This window comes from Carcharhinus amblyrhynchos, chromosome 34, assembly GCF_965287045.1.
Source record: "Carcharhinus amblyrhynchos chromosome 34, sCarAmb.v2.hapA, whole genome shotgun sequence".
In the NCBI taxonomy this organism is placed as follows: Eukaryota; Metazoa; Chordata; class Chondrichthyes; order Carcharhiniformes; family Carcharhinidae; genus Carcharhinus; species Carcharhinus amblyrhynchos.
The window spans coordinates 5,402,100-5,417,836 of NC_137357.1; the positions used below are offsets into that span (position 1 = coordinate 5,402,100).

Here is a 15,737-nt window from a genome sequence, read left to right on the forward strand (position 1 = left end):
GCAACTTAACCTCCCATCCGAAACGCAATGCCCCCTCAGTACTGCGCAGGGAGTGTCAGATCAGAAGGGGCTCAGCATGAGAAACTGGGGATCAAAGATGCACTTGAGGAGGGGGGGTGCAAGGTGGTAAAGGTGAGGGGGTGGGTGCGGGAACAAGGTCGGAAGAGGAAATTTGGTCAGGGCTCGGCCTGAAAATGGTGCTGTGGGACCAATTTCCATGCATATCTGAGTGTGGCCACCAGATGGCAATGTCTGATAGGGGCCCTGTGCACTGACCACAATTGGGATGAAACTCCCTCGCACTGCATCCCACACCAACTGGTCCTGTCAAAGTGCTGCAGAGGGGTAGAATTCCTCACCCTCTCTCTTAGATAGTCCTAAATTCACAGATCTGGCACCACCTGATCACCTACTGAGTTATTTTCATTTCCTCCCCTCCCTTCACCTGCCACCATGCACCCTGTGACTTCCAAGCTTCTCCCAGTTTAAGTATTCGTCCTTTGACCTGCTGGTCAACTCACTGCATTGGCCCAAAAGGGGGACAGGGGGTGATATCCTCAGATAACACAAAAGTCTAGTTTTCTATTTTTGAGCAGCACAGTGACACAATGGTTAGCACAGCTGCCTCACAGTGCCAGGGACCCGGGTTCAATTGCCGCCTCGGGTCACTGTTTCTGTGGAGTTTGCATGTTCTCCCCATGTCTGCATGAGTTTCCTCCGGGTGCTCCGGTTTCCTCCCACAGTCCAAAGATGTGCGGGTTAGGTGGATTGGCCATGTTAACTTGCCCGTTAGTGTCCCGGGATGCGTAGGTTAGGGGGATTAGCAGGGTAAATATGTGGGATTACGGAATAGGACCTGGGTGGGATTATGGTCAGTACAGACTCAGTGGGCCGAATGGCCTCTTTCTGCACTGTATGGATTCTATGATCTGATTCTAGGATTCTTGCCTGGGTGGTGGTATTCAACACAATTGGTCGCAAAAACAGGGCAGTGTTTGTATTGAACTTCAAGGGGAGTAGGTAGGCCATTCAGCCCTTCAAACCAAATGCATATAGTCATGTTCCTGCTTTGGGGGCGTGCCTCTTCTGGGTGGATATAGAGGAGTTCTTGCTTCTGTGGTGGTTGGAGGGCAATCCAGAATAGGGGGGGGGGGAATGAAAAGTGGGGTGGGCAATAGCCTTAAAATCAAAATAAGGCAGTTCAGGAGTCAAGAAGCAATTCTTCACACAAAGGGGCTTGGGAAGTCTGGAACTCTTCTTCCAGCCTACTCCAGTAGGGGGGTCAAGTAAAAAATTTCAGAATTGAGATTGAAGAACCTTTGTCAGCCAGGGAAACAAAAGCTACTTTTGTTAGCTTGGTGGAGTCAATCTCTTGGCTCAATTGAATAAATAAAATCAAATTAACTGAGGGGCAAATTAAAAGGGATAGCTCCCAAATGGTGGGAAACAGCTCCGAAACAAAAAGCAAAGCGGAAAGGAAAATTAAAATGTGGTTAAAGGGGTCGATAATGCACTCCAGCCCCTGCGGTGCCCAGCGGGCACGGAAGGCACTGACAGTGCCCTCGGACACACACAGCGTGCTCCCTCTCCAGGGACATCGTGAACGTTGCTGTGGAAGAGGGGCAGACAGTCAGGCCAGACGACCCCCTCGGTCACCCACTGCCTGACTTGTAGATCGCAAGCTCTGCCAGGCCCAGGAGCAGGTTCACGACAAGATCCTCGTGAGGAGGTGTCACCCGCCCCCCTCCCTACCCCCACCCCCTCTCCCCTCCCAGACTAGGTGTCCGTAGATCAGGAGCATGGGACTGAAAGTGCAAAGAAAACATCAAGAAAAGGTTTTTGAGAAAACTGACAAGGTTGTGCTCTCTATAACATCTAACACAGACATGGTCCACGGATTCCGCAAGAGCCCGTGAACCACTGCAACCTATGGTTGTACGGTACTGCTGCGTGCACCAGCTTCCACCCCAGCTCCTCAAGATAGTGGGGGAGGGATCCCCCCACTCCCAGAGGCAGATGGATGGAGTCAGGACAGAGATCAGATCTGAGGTGATTGAATGGCAGAGCAGGCTGGAGGGGTTAAATGGCCCTCCTCCTGTTCCTGCGATCCTCAGTGCGGTCCCTCTTTACCCCAGTGTTGAGCTAGCCTCCCGCTGTTTTGCTGCGTTAAATGGCCGGGCATTTGCGTTGCATTTAGTTTGCCTGCTGCTGGAAGCTCATTGTGATTCCCAGCCACAAGTCAGACAAGCTAAAACTACCAAAAGAAAGAAAAAATGCTGGAAAAATCTCAGCAGCATCTGTGAGGAGAGAAAAGAGCTGACATCTCAAGTCTGGATGACCCTTCTCCTCACAGATGCTGCCAGACCTGCTGAGATTTTTCCAGCATTTTTTTCTTTTGGTTTCAGATTCCGGCATCCGCAGTCAATTGCTTTTATCCCAAGCTAAAGGAACCAAAGACCTCCTGCGCCTGCAAGCAATCCTTAGACAGCCGAATGACAGCAACAACAACCTGCATTTGTACAGCGCCTCTCATGGAGTTTGAGATGCCCACCCCACCCCCCCACCGCCTCAAAACCAGACAATCGGAGTGGAGTTTGAAAACTGACTGCCTGAGCACAGGTAGAGATGGGGATTCTCCATCCTTTCAGAGAGGAGAAGGAGTGTAATGGGTTGCCTGTGAGATCGAGGGATGCGCCCACAGTCTAAAGCTGAAACACCCACACACTTTACCCATTTGAGGACCAGCCAGATCTCTCCTGCTCCAAAAAGGGCAGCAGCTCCGATGCAAATTTCCCCCAAGGAAAAGCCAGTTCAACTTGGGAATGAATGGTACCGGTCTAAACTGGTCATGTATATCTCCAAATGGAGCTGGATCTCGGACCAGTACCAGCCATTTCCCAGTTTTACTCTGCTTTTCCGCCTGGGTTGGATGAATTCCAGTATTTCGGAGTTGGGAATCAGGAACAGGAGGAGGCCATTCAGCCCTGTGATTCAGTGAGACCTTGGCTGATCAAATCTCAGTACCACTTTGCCTGCTTCAGTTCCATATTCCCTGATTCCCTTGCCCAGTGAGAATCTATCCATCACAGTCTGGGAAGCTCCAACTTTGTCTATTTTTCAGGGGGGGGCGGGGGGGTCGTGTTCCAGATTTCTGTTCCCCCCTTTGTCTGACAATTAGTCTTGAAGCAAAAGTTGGGAAAAGTGTAAGGAAGGGACTGTTGTCAGAGGAGGAGTATGTGTCTGCATGCGTCTGCATGTGCATCTGTGTGTGTTTACGTGTATGTCTGCATGCATCTGCGTGTGTCTCTGCGCATGTCTGTATGTATGCATGTGTCTACATATACGTATGTGTGCCTGCGTGTATGTCTGTGTATGTGTGTGTGCCTGCGTGTGTGTGTATGTTTATGTCTGCATGTTTTTGTGTGTCTGTGTGTGTGCCTGCGTGTTTGTGTATGCCTGCGTGTGTGTGTTTGTGTGTGCCTGTGTGTGTCTACGTGTTTGTGTGTGTGTGTCTGCGTGTTTGTGTGTGCCTGTGTGTGTGTCTGCGTGTTTGTGTGTGTGTGTCTGCGTGTTTGTGTGTGCCTGTGTGTGTGTCTGTGTGTGCCTGTGTGTGTGTCTGCGTGTTTGTGTATGTGTGTCTGCGTGTTTGTGTGTCTGTGTGTGTCTGCGTGTTTGTGTGTCTACGTGTTTGTGTGTGTGTCTGCGTGTTTGTGTGTGCCTGTGTGTGTGTCTGTGTGTGCCTGTGTGTGTGTCTGTGTGTTTGTGTGTCTACGTGTTTGTGTGTGTGTCTGCGTGTTTGTGTGTGTCTGCATGTTTGTGTGTGCGCGCATTTGCATGTGTGTGTATATATATGTTAAGCACACTTGCATTAACCCCTGGCTGAGCGCTTAATTACACATGTGCAGACACAAATGTGCACATGTGCATGTTCTGCAAGGTTGCATGTGCAGCAGAAACTTCACTTTAGCTGTTGGCTGCTGAAAGTCTGATTGGAGAGGAAGCGGCACTGTCACTTTAAGTGGGTGTTGGCCCCTTTAAGAGGACTTGTAAGCGTTGCCAAGACATGAATCTCAAACTAGCTGCGGGAAGAATGCACAATTGCCAACTCTCCGGGAAACCCCCCTGGCAAGCTCCTGGGAAAAGTCAGGGGGCAGCACCATAAATTGCACGTCTATTTTTCATCTTCTTAGAATACTGCGATCAAAGAAGTGTTAAGACTGGAGAAGGGGGCTCTTCAAACAAGAGAGAGAGAGAGAGAGAGGCAGTCAGGAGTGAAAGTTCATAGGATACTCGAGGAACGTGTCCAACCAAAATTGGCCACCCAAGCAGGCGGGATGAGAGTGAAGTGAAGGTGCCTTGGACTTGGCCATGGGGACACGGTGGGGTGAGGGATGATTGAAATCCGGCCCCAGTCTAATACATCTGAGAACAGGAGGATCGCTTCGATCCCCCATTTCACTAATAGGTAGGGGAAAAAAGGACCTTTGTGCTTGAAATGGCATTTCATTTGTGCTCACGAGGTTTGCGAGGCAGCAGATAATCACTGGTTAAGACAAAAAAAATGTCCGCTCAAAGCGCAGGATGTCACAAAGAGGGAGAGGGAGAGAGAGTCCACTCGCCCTCTGATAGATTGTGCTTGCCATCGTGTGCTCTTGAACGAATGGGGCTTCCATCCTGTGCAGATCTAAGGGCATCTCGCCTGTAAATGTGCGACACGGTCACTTTAAAACTGGCACCAAACACACAAAGCAGAGATGGGTCTTGTACGAATGGGAGCACGACGCCACGTGTTACCTTAGCACCTCTGGATGTAGAAATTTAAAAGCCCCCTCCCCACCACCCCCCCCCCCCACTTCTTGTCACCCCGTTGTCTCTGAATGCTTGTTGGCCTCCCATTTCTGGGTTACAATGAATTAAAATACATCTTGCAGGATGAGGGTGGGGGAGAGCAATTCGTCGTACAGACTGAATGAATACCCCTCCACTCAACCCCCCCCTCCCCTTTGAAGGCTATTTTATTCACAGTGGATCTCACACTGGTTTCGCCCCTCCCCAGATTGTAACCGATGATTAACCCTCCCTCCCCCCGCTTTCCCCACGTTGTTCCCACCCACCCCCCCCCCCCAACCCCTCTAACGCCCAACACTGATGTTGCAGGTCTTGCAGCTGGGGTCCTTCTTGGCGTCGGCAGTGGAGAGGCTCATGAGCTGGTGCCCGCCAATCTCTCCGAGGGTGCCCAGAGCCAGGCTGAGTGGCTGGGTGTAGATCAGTTCCAAGATGAGGTCCTGGGCATGATGGAACTGCAGCCGGCCCTCGGCGTCTTGGGTGCAGGTCAGGAAGGGGTTGCGGGCGCTGTCCAGCAGCGGGAGCCTCTCGCGGCAGAACAGGTCACCGGCGGTGCCCTTGGGCGCCAGCACCAGGATGACGTAGTGGTAGGCCGTGTACATGCAGTAGAAGTCGGCAAAGTAGAGATTGGTGCCGGGGTTGAACAGCTTCTCGGCGTCCACCCGGAACCGCAGCCGGCCGTAGGGGGAGTCCATCTGCGGCTCGCCGGTGTTGAACTCGGTGTTGCAGCTGAAGAAGATCCCATGCAGCGTCCCGTTGACCGGGGAGCCGTGGCTGCCACTGCTGTCCTTCAGGTAGGGCTGCATGATACCATTGTGGTGTGTCCTGCAACAGCAAAGGATGAGGGTTAGCCAACCGCAATGCCCCCACAAAGAAACCCAACAACTGCATAAGATATCCAAAGGATCCACACTCCACTGCCCCGTCCCCCATCAATCACTCCCAGGACAGCTACAGCACGGGGGTTAGATACAGAGTAAAGTTCCCTCTACACTGTCCCCCATCAAACACTCCCAGGGCAGGCACAGCACGGAGTTAGATACAGAGTAAAACTCCCTCTACACTGTCCCCCATCAAACACTCCCAGGACACCTAGAGCACAGGGTTAGGTACAAAGTAAAGCTCCCTCTACACTGTCACCATCAAACACCCCCAGGACAGGTACAGCACGGGGTTAGATACAGTGTAAAGCTCCCTTTACACTGTCCCCATCAAACACTCCCAGGACAGGTACAGCACGGGATTAGATACAGAGTAAAGCTCCCTCGACACTGTCCCCATCAAACACTCCCAGGACAGGTGCAGCATGGGGTTTGATGCAGAGTAAACTCCCTCTACACTGTCCCCAGTAAGTAGTCACTGGACATGTACAGCATGGGGTTAGATACAGAGTAAAGCTCCCTCTACACTGTCTCCATCAAACACATGCAGGACACAGGGTGAGATACAGGGTAAAGTTCCCTCGACACTGTCCCCATCAAACACTCCCAGGACAGGTTTAGCATGGGGTTAGATACAGAGTAAAGCTCCCTCTGCACTGTCCCTGTCAAACACTCCTAGGACAGGTACAACACGGGGTGAGATGCAGAGTGAAGCACCTTCTACATGGTCAGATACAGAGTAAATCTGAGCATTTCCCCACTGGGCAGCAGCAGGAGGTTAGGGAGCTGACCGCATGTTTTCTGTCACTGGATGAGGATCAAATTGATTTTATTACAGTAACCACACAACCTCCACTTAATTGCACCTTTGACATAATGTTGACAGGGATCTATGCAAATGTAAAATGACACTGAACAACATATGGATCAAGCTTTAGGTCATCTGCCTTCTGTGTCTTGATGCCAAGTGTTGATCTATAATGCTCCTGGGAAATGTTTTATTCGATTAGCTGTTATGGTTGTGAAGTGTCTGAAGGTACCCCAGAGGAGTGTTATGAAATAAAGTTTCCCACAAGCCTTGGCACAAGAATTAGGTTCAAGTGAGCAAGAAGATTGGGCAAAGCAATATTTAAAGGATAAAAGAGTGTTAGAGAAATGAAAAATAGGGATAGACAACAACATCGCCTCCACGACCATCCTTAACACCGGTGCCCCACAAGGCTGTGTTCTCAGCCCCCTACTATACCCCTTTAAAATCTACGACTGTGTTTCCAAATCCACCCCCAGCTCGATTTTCAAGTTTGCTGATGACATCATCATAGTGGTTCAGATCTCAAAGAAAGACAAGATACAGTACAGGAACAAGAAAGAGAATCTGGTGAACTGATGCGGTGACAATAATCTCTCCCTCAATGTCAATAAAATGAAGGAGATAGTCATTGACTTCAGGAAGCATAGTGGAGAACATGCCCCTGTCTACATCATTGGAAAAGAAGTAGAAATGGTTACGAGCTTCAAGTTTTTAGGTGTCCAGATCACCAACAATCTGTCCTGGCTCCCCATTGCTGACACTATAATTAAGAAAGTACACCAACACCTCTCCTTTCTCAGAAGACTAAGGAAGTTTGGTATGTCAGCTACAACTCTCACCAATTTTTACAGATGCACCATAGAAAGCATTCTTTCTGGTTGTATCACAGCTTGGACTGGCTCCTGCGCTGCTCAAGACCGCAAGGAACTACAAAAGTTCGTGAACACAGCCTAGGCCATCACTCAAACCAGTCTCTCATCCATTGACTCTGTCTACACTTCCCGCTGCCTCAGAAAACAGCCAGCATAACTAAGGACCCCACTCACCCTGGGCATTCTTTCTTCTACTTTCTTCTGTGGGGAAAAAGATACAAAACCTGAGATCATGTAGCGACCGACTCAAGAACAGTTTCTTCCCTGCTGCCACCAAACTTTTGAATAGACGTACTTCACATTAAGTTGATCTTTCTCATTCTGCACCCTCTCCTTTCCTTCTACCCTATGTAGTCTATGAACAGTATGCTTTGTATGTATATGTGCAAGAAACAATACTTCTCACTGTATACCAATACACCTAACAATAATAAATACAATCAAATATTAAGTTGATCTTTCTCTACACCCTAGCTATGAATGAAACACTGCATTCTGCACTATCTCCTTTCCTCTCCCCTATGTACTCTATGAATGGTATGCTTTGTCTGTATAGTGCGCAAGAAACAATACTTTTCACTGTATCCCAATACACGTGACAATAATAAATCAAACAATACTTTACACTGTATCCCAATAATATGACAATAATAAATCAAACAATACTTTATACTGTATCCCAACACATAGGACAATAATAAATCAAATTAAAAAAGGGTGAGGAAGGGCATTCTAAGGCTTTGGGCCAGGCAGCTGACGGCACAGCCACCAGAGGTGGGGCGACATAAATTGATAATGCTTAAGAGGCCAGAATTAGAGAAGTGCAGATATCACAGGGATTGGTGGGGCTGGAGGAGATGACAGAGATCGGGAGGAGTCAGGCCATTGAGGAATTTGAAAAGGCAGCCAAGAAGCTTTTATTCTTGAGGTATGTTGATCCAGGAGCCGATGTAAATCAGTGAGACTCAGTGTAGGGTGGCAGGGTCAAGGTGTGAGTTAGGGTGCAAGTTTTGCATGAACTCCTGCCTATGGAGGCTGCTCGGGAGATAATTGAAATTGTCAAGCATCAGATCCAGCCCAAGTTGGGGTGCAATGCTTTATCTTGTCAGCTTGGGCCTTGTTTGTCTCCCTTGTGGGAGACCATGAGTTAGATTCAATTGGATTTTGAATTTGGTTTTTGGAGCAAGGGAGGAACGGATTTTGGCTTGCTCGGTCCACTCTAGTCTTATAACTTTAAGGATGGAGTAAAAAAAATTTTTTGAGAAGATTGAAATCGTCAAGCCTGGAGATCTGAATGTGGATTTCAGCAGCAGAATGGGTTCAGGCAGAGTAGAAACCAGTGAAGTTACAAAGCTGAAGGTAGACAGTATTGGAGAGGAAATAGAATCGTAGAATCCCGACAGTGCAGAAGGAGGCCATTCGGCCCATCGAATCTGCACTGACCACAATCCCACCCAGGACCTATTCCCGTAACCCCACATATTTACCCTGCTAATCCCGTTGACAGGGTTAATTTTGCATGACCTAATCCGCACATCTTTGGGCTGTGGGAGGAAACCAGAGCATCCGGAGGAAACCCACGCAGACATGGAGAGAACATGCAAACTCCACACAGACAGTGACCTGAGGCTGGAATTGAACCTGGGTCCCCTGGCACTGTGAGGCAGCAGTGCTAACCACTGTGCCACCATGCCATGGCTCATTGTGTTTGCATGGACAATAATCCTACCTAGGGCTTATCCCCGTAACTCCACATATTTAGCCTGCTAAACCCTCTACCCTACACATCCCAGGACACTAAAGGGGCAACTTAGCATGGCCAATGCACCTAATTTGCAGATCTTTGGACTGTGCGAGGAAACCAGAGCACCCAGAGGAAATCCACGCAGACACGGGGGATGATACAGCAGACGCAGGGGAGGGTATATCAGTCACGGGGGAGGATATGTGAGACGCGGGGGAGGATATACCAGATGCGGGTGAGGGTGTATCAGACGCGAGGGAGGACATATCAGACGCAGGGGAGGGTGTATCAGATGCGACGGGAGGGTGTATCAGATGTGGGGGAGGGCGTATCAGAGGCGGGGGGAGCATGTATCAGGTGTGGGGAGGCTGTATCAGAAAAGGGGGAGGGCATATCAGACGCAGGGAGGATGTAGACAGTATTGGAGAGGACGTGAGGGGTCGGGCTTTTAGCGCCAAGCAGGAATAGGCAGTAAATGTATCACCTGATGTATTCAAAGTAATCCTCTTGCTGATTTCGATAGAAGACGGAGAATCTCAGCATCCGCCCGGCAATCACTTCCGCCTTCTCCAGCAACTGCTTCAAGTGGGCAGTGGAATAATCTGGGAAACACATTCACAGCGACTTAGCTACAACATCAGACACCATCCATGAGGAAATCTTGGAAAGTGTGGGTATTCTCAGTGTGTCTGGAAGAGTGTTAAAATCTGCAGAATATGTCTCAGAGTGTTTATGTTAACAGGATATCTCTTTGCAGCAGTTCGAAGAATCTCTTGGGAGGGTGTTAATATTTACAGAATATCTCTCAGAGATTGTTAATATTCTCAGGTTATCCCTGAGATAATATCAAGAGGTTCCACTCTGTCACCATTAGAGTGACTGCAGCTTAAGAGCAGCTACTGACTTTGAACCAATGATTCCCACAGCTCTCTGTCACCTCATGTCTGTTTATTTATTAGTGTCAGAAGTAAGACTTACATTAACACTGCAATGAAGTTGCTATGAAATTCCACTAGTTGTCACACTCCGGTGCCTGTTTGGGTTCAGGGAGGGAGAATTTAGCACCTAACCCGCACATCTTTAAGACTGTGGGAGGAAACCGGAGCACCTGGAGGAAACCCACGCAGACATGGGGAAAACGTGCAGACTCCACACAGACAGTGACCCGACGCCAGGAATCGACGCAGGTCCCTGGCACTGTGAGGTAGCAGTACTATCAACTGTGTTGTGATTGTTTGAAATTTGCCATACTTGCATTTGTCCTGATGAGTGCAAGATACAAAACTTTGACAACATGTCCCTCTTTTCAGCAATATTCAACCCCACTCCGACTATCAGGCAGCAGTCTAATTTTTTTTTGGTCTGGTAATTTTTCTGCTGCTGAATGAGTGTAGCAGTCCACACGTGATTTTGCATGCTCACCTCCAGTGCAGAATTCCACCACCTCACTCCAGTCGGACACCAGGTATTCCCCGTCACTCTGCTTGATGGCAGTCTGGACAGCGACGCTGTACTCTGTGCGGGGGCTCAGGAACCAGTGCCCTCGCACCGTCATCGGCAGTGCCACAGCCTTGGCAACCAGCTTGGTAGGGACATCCTGAACAGGTAAGAACATCGCAATGAGCTTCACTGACTTGTGTAGACTTAAGCGCATGTATATACAGAGGGTATATAATGATTGATGGGATTTTTAAGGTCAGAATCTAAGGGGTGGGATTACAAAGGGATTGGCATCACGTTCATTCAGACTCTTGGGTTAAAACCTATCTAGTGTCCCTCCAGGAAGAGTATCTTGTCGATGGAGGGGTTGATAGAATTATAGAATGGCCTCCTTCTACAGTGCAGAAGGAGGCCATTTGATCCATTAAGTCTGCACTGACCACAATCCCACCCAGGCCCTATTCCCGTAACCCCACATATCCGCCCTGCTAATCCCCCTGACACCATGGTCAATTTACCATGGCCAATCAACCTAAACCACACATCTTTGGACAGTGGGAGGAAACCGTAGCACTCGGAGGAAACCCATGCAAACATGGGGAGAATGTGCAGACTTCACCCAGACAGTGACCCGAGGCCAGAATTGAACCCGAGTCCCTGGCACTGTGAGACAGCAGTGCTAACCCACTGTGCCACTGTGCTGCCCATAAACTCAGGAGTTTAGGCTATGAGGACAAATAGATCAAATCAAATAAATTTGTATCCTCTTGAGTAGAGAAGATAGAGGGCTTATTTATTTGTGTCACAAGTTGGCTGACATTATTTTGATTTGATTTATTATTGTCACATGTATTGGGACACAGTGAAAAGTATTGTTTGATTTATTATTGTCACATGTATTGGGATACAGTGAAAACTATTGTTTGATTTATTATTGTCATGTGTATTGGGACACAGTGAAAAGAATTGTTTGATTTATTATTGTCACATGTATTGGGATACAGTGAAAAGTATTGTTTGATTTATTATTGTCACATGTATTGGGATACAGTGAAAAGTATTGTTTGATTTATTATTGTCACATGTATTGGGATACAGTGAAAAGTATTGTTTGATTCATTATTGTCACATGTATTGGGATATAGTGAAAAGTATTGTTTGATTTATTATTGTCATCTGTATTGGGATAGTGAAAAGTATTGCTTCTTGCACGCTAACAGACAATGCATACCGTTCATAGGGAAGGAAAGAAGACAGTGCAGAATGTAGCATTACGGTCATAGATAGAGTGTAGAGAAAGATCACCTTAGTGCGAGGTAGGTCCATTCAAAAGTCTGATTGCAGCAGGAAAGAAGTACATTAACGCTGCAATGAAGTTACTGCGAAACTTCCCCAGTCGTCACACTCCAGCGCCTGTTCAGGTACATTGAGGGGGAATTCAGTGCCTAACCTGCACATCTTTGGAGTGTGGGAGGAAACTAGAGCACCCAGAGGAAACCCATGCAAACATGGGGAGATCATGCAGCCTCAACAAAGACAGTCACCCAAGCCAGGAATTGAATCTGGGTCCCTGGCACTGTGAGGCAACAGTTCTAACCACTGTGCTACCAATCTAATTGAGGTGTTTAAAACAAAAGGTTAGCTAAAGAGAATCTATCCATTGAGGGGAGCCCTGAAAAGAAAATTTGGAGCTAGACCATTCAAAACTGAGGTCAGGAAACACTCCTACGTACAAAGGGATCGTCAAAATCTAGAATTCTCTCTGCTCCCAGAAAAACTTTGGATGATGGGGCCTAAAATCAAAACTGCTGAAAGAAATTCAAGGGGCTGTCCTCATGTGCATTTTCAATGTATAAAATCCTGATTCTCTTTCGACATTGTTCAGGTGCTCCCCAATGTATAGATGTCCCCCCCCCACCCCCCACTCAATCTTCCTGACTTTCCCTGCCTTAGGTCACATTCCCTTTCAGTTATGGCCTCAGCAAGTTATGTCAGCGTTTTGTCTTGTTAGCTGGCACATCAGCCTGGACCCAGCCTTGCTTCATTGAGTCTGGGCCAAGATCCAGCGAGCCTGTCGCTGACCTGTGAAGGACTGTGTGAAAGGCTCTGTGTGTGTGTGTGTGTGTGTGTGTGTGTGTCTGTGTGTGTGTGTGTGTGTGTGTGTGTGTGTACATGTGTCTCTGTGAATGAGTGTGTCTATGTGTGTATGTTTGTGTGTGTTTGTGACCGTGTATGTGTTTATGTGTTTGTGTATTTGCGCATGAGTGTTTATGTGTGTGTTTGTGTGTCTGTGCATGTTTGTCTATGTGTGTGTTTATGTGTGTGCGTTTTTATGTATATGTGTTTGTGTATGTGTGTGTCTGTGCATGAGTGTTTGTGTGTGTGTGTGTCTGTGCATGAGTGTTTGTGCATGTGTGTCTCTGTCTGCATAAATGTCTGTATGTGTGTGTAGATGAATATCTGTGTGTCTGTGTGTGTGTTCATGTGTGTCCATGCATGAATGTCTATGTGTGTTTGTCTCTGTGTGTGTGTGTGTCTGTACATGAATATCTGTGTGTGTGTTCATGTGTGTCTGTGCATAAATGTCAATGTGTGTTTATCTGTGTGTGTGTGTCTGTACTTGAATATCTGTGCATGTGAGTGCGTGTTCATGTGTGTCTGTGCATGAATGTCGATGTGTGTCTGTGTTTGTTCATGTGTGTCTGTGCATGAATGTCTGTCTTTGAGTCTGTCTGTCTGTGTGTCTGTCTGTCTATGTGTGGAAGTGTTGCAGCCAGGAGACTTTGAATTCCAATTATGCTCTGCAGAGCCTGCCTTACATTACAGCCTGAACTCTGTTGACGGTAGGATAATGGTCTCCTCACAGCCTCTCATTACTGCAGTTAAAGAAGCACTCAGTCAACTCGAGGTGAGGGGACACTGCCTCTGCTGTGATACCTGAGCCAATAGCTGACGTCTAAGCTCAGGAAATAATGTCAGATACAGCTAATGGGCTTCCACTTGCACCGTCTGTACCTGTAAAGATTTGATTACCTGTAAAGACTCTCACTCCAACCAATATCTTGCAATTGTGTCTTTGCTCATATACATGCCCTGTTTGTGAACCAAATCCTGCACTTAGCTGATGAAGGGGCAGTGCTCCGAAAGCTCATGATTCCAAATAAACCATTTGGACTTTAACCTGGTGTTGTGAGACTACTTACTCTGCCCACCCCAGTCCAATGCCGGCAACTCCACATCATGTCACTGGAGGTGCTGTGAAATGTGATACTGGGCAGTGTATGAGTCTGACAAATCATTTGTAGGTTTACCTTCATAGAACATAGAACATTACAGCGCAGTACAGGCCCTTCTGCCCTCGATGTTAGACTGAGGAAGACATTTTCTCAGTTGCCTCTGTCGAGGCGGGAAGAAAGACAAATGCCATGTGAGTATCTGGCATTGTTAAACCTTCACCTGGTGGTATGAGTGTCTGAATGTTGAGTGTCATGGATTACAGAAAGATATAGATGAGATGGTCAAATGGGCAGATAAGTGGCACTTGAATTTAACCCTGAAAAGTGTGAGATGATACACTTTGGAAGGAGTAATATGACAAAGAAGTGTACTATGAAAGGACTGACACTGGGGAGTTCCAAAGAACAAAAGGACCTTGATGTGTTTGTCCGTAGATCTCTGAAGATGGAAAGGCAGGTTAATAGGGTTGCACACTAGCCTGAATCAATCGGGGTATAGATTACAAAAACAGAGAGGTCATGTTGGAATTGTATAGAACTTTGGCGAGGCCACAGCTGGAGCACTGTGTGGGTGCAGAGGAGATTCACCAGGATGCTGCCTAGGATAGAACATTTAAGTTATGAAGAGAGGTTGGATAGGCTTGGGTTGTTTTCTCTGGAGCAGAGGAGACTGAGGGGCGACCTGATCGAGGTGTACAAGATTATGAGGGACATGGACAGAGTGGGTAGGGAGCAGCTGTTCCCCTTAGTTGTAGGGTCAGTTACGATGGGACACAAATTACAAGTGAGGGGTGGGAGGTTTCGGGAGGGATATGAGGAAAATCGTTTTTACTCAGACAGTGGTGAGGATCTGGAAAGCGTTACCTGGCAGGGCGGTGGAGGCGGGATGCCTCACAAGCTTTAAAAAGTACCGGGATGAGTACTTGGCATGTCATAACATTCAAGGCTATGGGCCAAGAGCTGGCAAGTGGGATTAGGTGGTTAGGTAAGGGCCTTCCATGCAGACTCGATGGGCAGAAGGGCCTCTTCTGCACTGTAGGATTCCGTGGTTCTGTGAACTGTGGGTATGTCACAGATGGTGATCCCCACATAAGGAGGAGGGGGCACCATAAATGGAAAAGGCTTCAATTCAGTGACAATTCAATTCGATGACTTGTTTCCACCTTATTTTGTGTGTTCCGGCCATGCCACACAGTTGGCAGCACTCTAGCTCTGAATCACACAGTTCTGGGTTTCAGTCAACCTTCCAGGACTCGGACACTGCACTGTTGGAGATACGGGGTTGGTGGGGGAGGTAGTTTTTCCATTCCGCCCGCCACGGGAACAGTAGCAGGCGAGGGACGGACCACAGAAAGGTCTGTTGGCCTCGGGTGGGATTTTGGGGTGAGCGTGGCAGAAAAATCCCTCCCACCTTTTGGATGAGACATGAAGAGGCCTCATCCTTGCCCTTTCAGGTGGATTTGAAAGTTCCGGTGTCACTATTTCAAAGAAGAGTGAGGGAGTTATGCCTGGTGCCTTGAGCAATATTTATCCCAGAACCATAGAATCCCTACAATGCAAAAGGACGCCATTCAGCCCATTGAGCCTGCACTGACAACAATCCCACCCTATCCCTGTCACCCCACGTATTTATCCTGCTAATCCCCCTGACACTAAGGGGCAATTTAGCATGGCCAATCCATCTAACCTACACATCTTTGGACACTAAGGGGCAATTTAGCATGACCAATCCGCCTCACCTGCACATCTTTGGACGTGAAGGGACAATTTAGCACGGCCAAGCCACCTAACCTACACATTTTTGGATACTAAGGGGCAATTTAACATAGCCAATCTGCCTAACCTGCACATCTTTAGGCACTAAGGGACAATTTAACATGGCCAATCCACCGAACCCACATATTATCC

General features: G+C 47.9%; 1 protein-coding gene across 3 annotated transcripts in view; it reads right to left on the bottom strand.

The window, feature by feature from the left end:
• Nucleotides 1-5,132: 5,132 nt before the first annotated feature.
• Nucleotides 5,133-15,737, bottom strand: part of LOC145361307 (phytanoyl-CoA hydroxylase-interacting protein-like) — a 73,243-nt gene continuing 62,638 nt past the window's right edge. For all 3 annotated transcript variants that reach the window (XM_080216960.1, XM_080216958.1, XM_080216959.1), the window contains 3 exons: nucleotides 10,576-10,750; nucleotides 9,638-9,755; nucleotides 5,133-5,670 (listed from right to left, as the gene is read on the bottom strand). In XM_080216960.1, coding sequence (XP_080073086.1) covers nucleotides 5,133-5,670; nucleotides 9,638-9,755; nucleotides 10,576-10,750 — 831 coding nt within the window. The remainder of the gene's footprint in view (nucleotides 5,671-9,637; nucleotides 9,756-10,575; nucleotides 10,751-15,737) is intronic.